Genomic DNA, 10424 nt, shown 5'->3' on the forward strand with positions numbered 1-10424 from the left:
ATATTTTAATCAATTCCGAGCATAGGACAATTAAAGACATAAGCAATGAAAGAGGCAAGATCCACAACTGTAATTGTATTTAAAAAATTTCATTCATGAAATCAATTATAAAACATAACTTACTTTTAATTTTTTATGTTATGTTCTTTTCATCTCCTCTACGTTAATACTACTATTATTATTATCATAATTATTATTCTTAATATATTGTTACTAATATTACTGTTACTATTATTATTGCTATTATTGTCATTAATATTATTATATTGCTACTACTAGTACAGTTATTATATTACTAATACAACATATTGTACAACTGCTATTATTATTATTGTCACTGCTTTTATTATTATTATTCATTAATTCTTTTTATAATTAATATTCTTATCTCTATCATTGACATGCGATTATATTTTGAATAAGTTCATGGTCCCATATCAACTCTTTTCCACGAACGTCTCCTACATACACTTTAACAAATTCATGGGAGATACGTTTTTATTTTTGACTTAAGAATATATTCTCTATTTAAAATTTACTGAATATCTAAAAATTTTCTTATCGAATATCATATACCGACTCCTAAAGAAAGTATACATAATTTATTTATTGTATTCGGAAACGAACTCATTGAATTATGCTTAATTCTGAACCTAACACGGTTCAGTAGTTTTCAAAAGTAGCTGTCTTTTATTAGTTAGTCATAGATTGGTTAATTAAATGAATAATAGATCATTAAAACAAAATTCACTTCGAAGAAGCAGCTCGCGAGTAATCTAATTTTTTTACATTGCGTACCCCTTACGAATTTATCTACTAAATAAAATTAATACCAATGTATGGAAAGAGAAATATTCAAAGTAGCATATAACTTACGTGAAGAGTTCAACAGTCGACAGATCCGCCTCCAGAATAAAAAAAAATAAAAGAAAAATATAAATAAATAACGACACTATATCCGAGTGATCAATAATTCCTCATTTGAAAAGGAGCTATTCTTCTTCTTCCCACAGGTGGTAACGAACTAAATGCTGACTGAGCCGTGCTCATATAACAGAATGTCTTCCGAAGCGTGGTGGGGCAATATGCAGTGGAAAATTCCAGGGAAATTAATTTTCATAATTTACAATGATTATATTTTTGATTCATTAATTTTTAATTTTTTGTGCACAACTTTGATTCCGACAAAATAGAATGGAACTAATACAAATAATCGACGTAATAAAGAGAGATAGAAGAAGAAGTTTTTATTTTCTCTCTGCCAATGAAATAAATAAAAGCAGTAAGAGAGAGAGAGAGAGAGAGAGAGAGAGAGAGAGAGAGAGAGAGATCTACACACGTACGAGTTTCAAGTTGTCATATATACGTACCTATATATATATATATATATATATATATATATATATATTTACAAATATATATTTATCTATCCGAAAGAAGAAACAAAAGGAGGAAGAATAAAAGTATGTTGATAACGTTCGTAACCATAAACAAATTCGTTTCAGACAACGTTGATCGATATTAACGGTTCATACCAGGGTAAAAGTGTGTAATTCGAAGTTTTAACAGGTTTATATCTAGAAGTATAACAGTATTTTATTTTTTCTACTTTTTTATTATTATTTTTTTGAGGTGAATGTTCTTAGGGACAGTTAGTGTGGTATTACAGTACACAAAATACAGTACAGTATTAGCCATGGAATTAAAACGAAAAGTGAAAAATGAGAAATTGTTGAATACAGTTAGTATGCTCGATTTCATAATTCGACGCTTATCTATAATTAATTTCGAACTAACGTTTGAAAAGAGGAAGGAGAATAATACCGGTTAGTATTGATCCTTATTCAGTTAAAGCTTTTCAATTATTAAAATGCTTTAACCATTTTTGTTTTATTCTTAATTATCATTCAAACTTTCGTTTTAATCTCTACTATGGCATGACGGTTTATTTCGCGATATCTCAATATCGTGATTTTTAGAATTGTTTTGCTCACCAAGAACTTTGACTGATTTAATTTTATTTATATCGCTTCCGAGTTACGTAAGTATATAAAACTTACTTAGGAACCTGTTACTTCATTTGCTTAATATGTGTGTACGTGTGTGTGTATGGGTAAAGGAATAGGAAACTTCGGCATAAGTCGTTACAAAGAGCATGAAACTTTCCATAAGACAGATAATGTAAATTTAGTTAGAGTGATTAGTGATTCTTATCAGTTATTTAGTGATTCTTATCGAGTTATCAGTGATTCTTATATCAAAATTTGTAGATATATATATATATATATATATATATATATATATATATATATATATATATATATATACATATATAAATATCTTTGATAGTTTAATACAATACAAGAAAGTGATTAAATTAATTAGAAAAAGTATATGATTTTTTAATAATTTGTTTCGAAACAAAAAATAAATAATAAATCAGTTTCATACGATGTTTATCAATGAAAAAGGAGGATGGAGATTAGTTTCTGATAATTCAGTATCTTCTCAGTGTCTCATTAAAACGATGTATGATTCTTATTTCCATTTTCTTCTTAGATAATTTTTACTGCACGATTTTTAATACACGTCAACATATACACGATTCTTGACATTGATACAGAACCTGTTATTTCGGTTCCGCCATGTGTGTATATTATGATTGCTGCGCGTAGTGTGCATGTGTATCTATACGCGCGTGTATGCGTGTGGAAAAAATGTGACCGGTCCGATTGTAAATACATAGGTTGTTAGCTTGAGGCTTTGGCCATCAGTTGAAGTTAGCAGAGATATTGTAAAAGATAAATTAATGCATCAGCGGGAACTCCAAATAAATGTCTAAGGGTACTTAGAACAAAAAAGACAGTTAATAAGTTAATAAAACAAAAATATATATAAGTTGAATGATTTGTTTCGACTACAGAGAAATGTTTCGTAAAATCTTGTTTTCTTTTTTATTTTATTTTATTCCTCTTTTATGCATATTAAAGATAACTTAAAAAAACAATTACGTCATGTTCTGATCGATTATTTTACCAAAATCCGTATACACACACACACACACACACACACATATATGGATTTACATATATAATATAACTTCATATCTGTAAGCATAACGTCATTTCATCTTTTTTTTAATTTTTTATTATTTTTTCTATAAGAAAATCCTTAACGTCCGCTAATATGAATTTAATATGAGATAAAATAAAATTTAAGATGCATAAAGAATCGCATTTTTCAATATAGTGAATATTTATGGATTCACATTTCCATTTTTTAGGTCTCTTAGTTATGAGATAACGTTTGAAAAGTGGTCTAGAGATAAGTCCAAATTAACCCCTCCTCTGATTGTCATAACTCTGTAGAACGAAATAAGCGCAGTTCTCACTTATACATTTTTTATTCCTCTCTACTGTAATAGAGAGATTCTCTTCGTAATGTTGTGAAACATTGCGTACTATTTACGCTGCAATACAGAAATTGCTGCATTTCTCCTATTAACAAAAAGTTTTGACGCTACAATACAGTAATTGCTGCATTTCTCCTATCAACAAAAAGTTTTGACGGAATTTATTTAACGACTCAATAATATGATTATTGGATTTTTCTTATTTACGGAAAGTATTCAACGGATGATTTGACTTTATTTTTCTTTCTTACAAGAAGTGCTAACCGGTTTGATCCTATAAACCTGTTGCCTTCCATAAACCTTCTGTTATGTCCTTCAGATGTTTCAAGGAACCTGTTCCTTGCTTGCTTTATGTACGTAAGTATATATATTATATATGTGTATATATATATATATATATCACACAGCTTTATATAGATATATACATAGTTTTATATATATAGATACATATACGGAAATAGGTATGCATCGCGCCATCTATTGGTGATGCATCAATGCCTTGAAATTTTAAAAATGGGAGTAATATAAACGATGAATACTTCCATAGTAACCAAAAAAGTTTTTTTTACAAAATTGTGCGACTTACTTCCTTTGTTTTATTTTATTAGTTCTTTATATCCATATTTTTATATATATTAAAATAGATTTATTATAAAAGGACAATAACATTGCGATTTCAGCTATATACCGAAATTCCTGCATATTTATAAATTTTTCCAAAAGATTAATGAAGATAAAGTTAGATTAATTAGAAAAAGATATATATGATCTCTCAATATTTTGTTTCCATATTAAAAAAGAATATAAATCGAATAGGGCGTATAATAATTTTTTTGGATGAAATAATAAATAATTCGTATTGTTTAATAAGAAAAAAAAACAAAAAAGAATTTTACTGGTAACACTTTATTTAAACCATATACAGTTCATCTATACAATCGATCGAAAATTTTTAATTAATGACATGACCTTGGTTAAAGTTGTTCCCTTTTAGACAAAAAGCTTGATTTATACTAATCCAGTCAGTGAATCAAGTTATTAAATTGCAATGAATATCGATTTATGTTTCTACTATTCCAGTCAAAATCAAGTTAAGAATTATAAACTAAAGTAGCAAAGAATCCATAGAAAAAAAAATGGATAAATCGAGCCCAGATCTAGATTAATCGCTTGAAAAATTATTGATCTTCAAAAGACGTAAGAAGGATCTCTCTCAGCAATAGTCCGATTCTAATTCGAAAGAATTTTGAAGCAGCATACTTCAAATTATTACTAATTTTTAAATGAAATAATCGAGTTATCCTTCGTAAACTTTACCTGCATATTCATAATTCTTATCTTTATAACTTTAATCGTATACAATTTAAAAAATATAACTAAATAAAATGTTGAGATATGACCATGGAGTTTTCTCCTTATGATATGTTCTTTTGCCAAGAATGTCCTTTCATCTTCCTACTGAACCGATAGATTAAAAGAAAGAGGACAAGTATAACAAGGAAGATCCAGAATGATAAATTCTAAGCGCGTTGTTGCGAACGGTTCTGACTAATTTAATATATTGAAGATAAAAAATATTCTTAGATTTTCACCGAAATCTCATAAGAATTTGTGTAATACACAAATAAAATTTTTTTAAATTCGGACACGAAGAAAATTTTTAATTAAAATGGTTAATATAATAATTTTAATTTAACTTTCGAGATGCCAATAATATCATTGATTTATTATACGAGTTGTCAACAATATATTTGAACAATCTTATGAGTTATCGATAATAATATTATTTATCTTAAGCTTATTATCGTAAATTTCCAAAATAAATTGATATTTACATCTTAATTATTGATGTTTTGCAAAATTATTCTTGATCTTCGTCTCGTCTTACTCTCTATTGTTTATCAATGAATCTTCTATCTTTTCAGAAAATGGTAAAACAACATCAGTAGTTTTTATTAATTTCGTCGTTTCTTCGATACCGGAAAAGCAACAAATAAATACCATCATTTTTCTAATCCTTAAGTTTTGACGATTTACGGATTAAATTGTTAAATTAGGATAAAATTATACCCTAATTAAATTCAAATTTCTTCGTTCAAGGTCCTACATATAGATCATTTGACAAATGTGATTAAATATCTTTATGTGTTCGTTTTCGATATTTAGAGTGAAACGTAAAAAAAGTCTATTATGACGTGAGGAATTATTTATTCAAGTTTTGTAGAAATTATTTATTAAGTATTCAAATACGAACAAATATTGCGTGCTGATTAATAAATCCTGCACATTATAGTCTTTTATAATGATTAATAGATGAATTATTGATAATTATCATCAGATGCATTTTCACTTCGAAAAAGTAACTTGCGTGGAGGTAGGTGATGATCTAAGAACTTTTAAAAAATTACATCCATTCTATTCATAATATTGCAATTTTCAATAATGCTAATTATGTATTTGTAGTGATAAATATCGCTTTGCTTCGATAAATGATATCATTTACATAACGTATTAGCGATTAATATGTCTTTCTCCAAGGTCAAAGTACAAGAAAAAAAGACGGACAAATGTAAAACATCGACGTAATATTAATAATTTCCATCGTATAAAAAGGCACTTATCAGTTCTATACGAAGATAGCGATATATCAACTGATGAGCGAACTGAATGAGTTACACTTTATAATACGATGAAATCGAATGATACCTGGTGATGGGGTTATTTATAGAGTGAAAAACCGGAAAATATATAAAAAATAATAAAAGTATATACTATATATATTACATATATTAAAATATATATATAGTAATATAAAATATATAATAATAATAATAAATATATACTATATATATATATTATATATACATAAAAATATATACTATACATAAAAAGCTACGCTGCATATAAAAAAGGCTGATATGATATCTGTTTGAGCAATTAAATTTTCAAATTTTTTTTTTCAAATTTTTTAAATACATTCTCAGTGTATATTTGTTATTATATTATACAACCAGAACTACTATGTGAATCAAAATATTTTTTATGATACAACTTCTTTAACCCATTTAAGAAATTGAAATGAATCATAAGCTGAATGTTTCTACTTTCCATCTGCACATGAGAGAGATAAGAGCATTAAGAGAGAGAGAGAGAGAGAGAGAGAGAGAGAGAGAGAGAGAGAGAGAGAGAGAGAGAGAGAGAGAGAGAGAGAGAGAGAGAGAGAGAGAAATAATAGTATAAGTTGCATGTATCGTTATCCATGTGAGTAAGAAAGAAAAAGATAAACTACAATATAGTGACATATCGTGCAGCATAGAAGCTACAAGTCCACCACTTCTTTAAAAATATCATGACAAAATATCAATGATTTTTAGTGAGAGATTTTAATTTAAATTTTACATCGTAAACAGTGACTATATTTAATCAGATTTTTACACAAAAGAAAAACAATTTTAGAATTTCAAAAAAACAATGACAAGATCACCATGCTATTTCAAAGATATAAGTTTCAAAATCAAATTGAAGGCTGTTGTTTTATTTTTTATTTATTTATCGTAAACCATTTATACAATTTTTCGAGAGGAATAGAATGGAGAAAGATGAAACGATATTTTTATTAAAATATGTTTTTTCTGGAATTTTTAAAATAATTTATAAATATTCGAAATCTCTCTCTCTCTCTCTCTCTCTCTCTCTCTCTCTCTCTCTCTCCTTTTATCTCTCTATCTTAATAGACCCTTAAAATTTGTCAATATAGAAATTAAATACAAGAGTGCCATCAGCATATAAAGTGAAAGAAAAAGTTTAATAAAAACTGCATAAACTATATTAAATTAAATTGACCAAACAAATGTCACTTTAATCGTACCTTTTTTTATCTATTTAATTTGCAAAACATATATATCCATAAAATGAAAAATAAAAATTGATGATCATGTAAAATTAACTTTATAATACAAACTTTCGTCTTTTATTTCCTATATTTTAACTATAGTCTAAAACATGAATTTCTTACAATATCTATGTAAAGCGATTGCAGATAGAAGTATTTTTAGAATTATACTCGTTATAGATTCCGATTTTCCATTTCAAAACCAGCAACTATTTTTTTATAATATTTTTGCTATTAATAACCTTATATTTCTCTTTTTTTCTGTGTTCCATATTTTCATATGTAAATTTTTATAAATCAATAAATTATATATCCTGCAAGGTTATGCAAAACTTACGAGTAATGCTTACATCACTATTACATGATTACTGAATCTCTGCGTTTTCAAAATGTGTTGACGAAGAAAATATTTTACTACTTCCGTAAACATGCTTCTTTATTGTCTTTTTTCAGATCATGCCGTGATAATCTAGATAAGTTTCTATACACATATATGTATACATATATGCACAATTAAAAATTTTTAATATAGTACTATCATTATACAATCACAAAATTATTTTTGATATATGCATTTATTACAGATTATTATTCGTAAATAAAAATAAAGAATTCTTTTTTTACAATAAGCAATATAATGTTACGTGTCAATAGAATACAAGTAAATGAGATAGAACGGTTCACACTCAGAAGGAGAAAGAGAGCGACTACGAACGAAATCAAATAGGAGCAACTGAGTACGATAGAAATGTGATCGAAACGAAAAATGTGATCACTATCAATAACAAGTAAGCTATGATTATGAAAGAGAAATTAGCAAACATGAAAAATAGTGCGCAGAAGAAAATTGTACGCTAGAGGTCAAAGAACAAACAAAGATCGTATCATTATCGAATGAAAAACATCACGAAATATTTCATTTAAATTACTCTTGGACGTCTAGTTAAAAGTTATTTTTTCATCTTCTCATTATTCTGATTTTTAAATACTTATAACCTGTATTATTATAATAATATTAATAATGTTGTAATTGTAATAGTAACAATTGTAATAATAACAATATAAAGTGGACTAATCCTACAGAGGAAACCAGAAATAAAAATATCACTAAGAGATTTATTCCGTTGAAAATGTTCTCACATGATTCGATTTTCATTAAAAATTAATTGAATTAAGTTATTGTAATTGAACTTTTCTCAATTATTTATGTCTCTTTGCAAATATTAATGAACGTGTTATTTCATATCTAATAAATCCTAACTAATGTTAATCTTCATTATACATTAATATTAGTGATTAATATTAGTAACTTAACGAAATAATTCAACAATTTGTTAGCTCCGATAATTTATTAACATATCGGTTTATGACGTATGTTTACGCTTTTCTGTCGAATATAAAAAACAGCATAATCAACTGATGCAGCCAAAATATTAATTTTAAAAAAAAAAACAGTTCAGTTGCATTTTTCTGATACACTCATGCAGAAAAGTGCATAATATTATTTGCATATTCTAATAACATTTAACTATGAACTATGACAATTTTTTCTATTTTCAACAGTTTAGACAGTATATACAGACAATACCAATAGTATGGGACAAACTATATATATTGAAGCATATTATGTAAAATGAAGTTTATTTGAATCTTCTCTTTTCTATCTCTAAATAAACGTTTAGTTGACTATTCACGTTACTCACAACTTTTTATTGGTTCAAATTCACTTGGATCGTGCTTAAATATCATTCGAAATATCCAAAAGGAGAAATAACGGGGCAATAGTCTGAAAATATTGTTATTAAATTGTAGAATATAAAAGTTAAAGAAAAGGATAAAAAATGTACAGGTAACGTTTTCTGGTAAAATCTGTCGTACCTTTTAAAAAATAATAGAAACTGCATATAACTTGGCAACAAAACAAGCTCCGTGTTACACCGAAGAGAAGTTATAGTTCTTTCTGCAACTTCCTGTGGATTAAGAATCGGCAAAATCCTGAAACGAATATTTATTATTATCATACATATATCTTCAAAAATTACAAGTACTAAATACCCATACCCAGAATATTTAGCTGCAGGTATGCCCGTACTCTGAATGAAAACTGGACATACTACTGTAGTATAAATATTATATCCGTGGAACTAAGTAAAACATTTAAAAAAAGAATAAATAAAAATATAGCACATCAATTGCTATTTGTAATTGCAAATGGAAATACTAAATTAAGTAAAATACATACGTCTAATTCCATTTGTAATGCTTCACTGAACCCAATAACTGCGTACTTAGAAGAACAATAATCTACGATTACTGGACAACCCATGAGACCAACTAAACTCGATATGTTCACAATATGACCTTTATTGCTCTTAATCATCGCAGGAAGGAATGCTTTCACTGTCTAAAAAACATTATTTTAACACAGAAATCTAAAAATTTGGTAGGGATATATATTGTCGTAAGAAATTTTCAAATTTCATTACTATCATGGAGAAAAGATTTGTTACAGTTCGAACATACATATAGAAAGCTGAATATACCACAATGCCCTACTTAATCGATCTACCTAGTCAAAATTATTTTTCATTCAATTTTGGTCACCATGACCCGTTAAATGAATTCGTCGATATAATAGAGCTGATCAGTTTAGCTGACTTTACATTCATTCTGTTAGCGTGATGATAGAGCAATTACACTCAAGTGATTTGATTGAAAACCAGTTGATAATATTTCAATTTAACTTTCTTGAACTATAGAAAATGATAGATTATAATGGAAATGTATTCACGCAAAAAACATGTAAAAGAAGGTATGTAACTTGCTCTAATTAATCATCTAGAGGATTCAACTTGGAGTACGACGTTATCCATACGAATATCTGTACTCACGGAAATACTTGTATATACATTTTTTCATTCTACGAGTTCGAAGAAATTCAAACAGAAAAAAAATATAAGTTGATCTAAGGAAAATAGCAAAACAGTTCACTTACCAATCACACAATCATTACATTGTTCTATACAGTACACTCACGAATCACATTACTAAATCGGAATTGTAAACTACTACAGCATTCGAATGAATTTTTATTAATAAGCAACAAAATCAAACAAGAAT

The 10424-nt window shown here is 27.2% G+C and overlaps 2 protein-coding genes across 5 annotated transcripts in view; both read right to left on the bottom strand.

Moving 5' to 3' along the window:
• LOC122633791 (estradiol 17-beta-dehydrogenase 11-like) overlaps positions 1-10424 on the bottom strand; it is a 23321-nt gene that overhangs the window by 10587 nt on the left and 2310 nt on the right. The gene's annotated exons all lie outside the window — the stretch shown is intronic.
• LOC122633793 (17-beta-hydroxysteroid dehydrogenase 13-like) lies at positions 8929-10418 on the bottom strand. 2 transcript variants are annotated; one of them, XM_043822147.1, is made up of 5 exons: positions 9861-10418; positions 9547-9708; positions 9366-9448; positions 9183-9299; positions 8929-9090 (listed from the first exon to the last, which is right to left on the bottom strand). In XM_043822147.1, exons 2-5 carry the CDS (start codon positions 9682-9684, stop codon positions 9000-9002), a joined length of 429 nt encoding a protein of 142 aa, XP_043678082.1. In that variant the 5' UTR covers positions 9685-9708; positions 9861-10418; the 3' UTR covers positions 8929-8999. The 2 variants fall into 2 exon arrangements, with proteins under 2 accessions (XP_043678082.1, XP_043678081.1); XM_043822146.1 differs by having other exon boundaries at positions 9547-10418.

Source organism: Vespula pensylvanica, chromosome 13, assembly GCF_014466175.1.
Source record: "Vespula pensylvanica isolate Volc-1 chromosome 13, ASM1446617v1, whole genome shotgun sequence".
Taxonomy (NCBI): Eukaryota; Metazoa; Arthropoda; class Insecta; order Hymenoptera; family Vespidae; genus Vespula; species Vespula pensylvanica.

Excerpts from the sequence above, each read along its gene's own strand:
- LOC122633793 (XM_043822147.1), bottom strand. The coding sequence starts at position 9,684 with ATGATTAAGAGCAATAAAGGTCATATTGTGAACATATCGAGTTTAGTT. Across the intron at positions 9,449-9,546 it reads CATTACAAATGGAATTAGAC|TTCCACGGATATAATATTTA; the intron begins GTATGTATTTTA and ends TGTTTTACTTAG. Across the intron at positions 9,091-9,182 it reads TTTCTATTATTTTTTAAAAG|ACTATTGCCCCGTTATTTCT; the intron begins GTACGACAGATT and ends CAATATTTTCAG.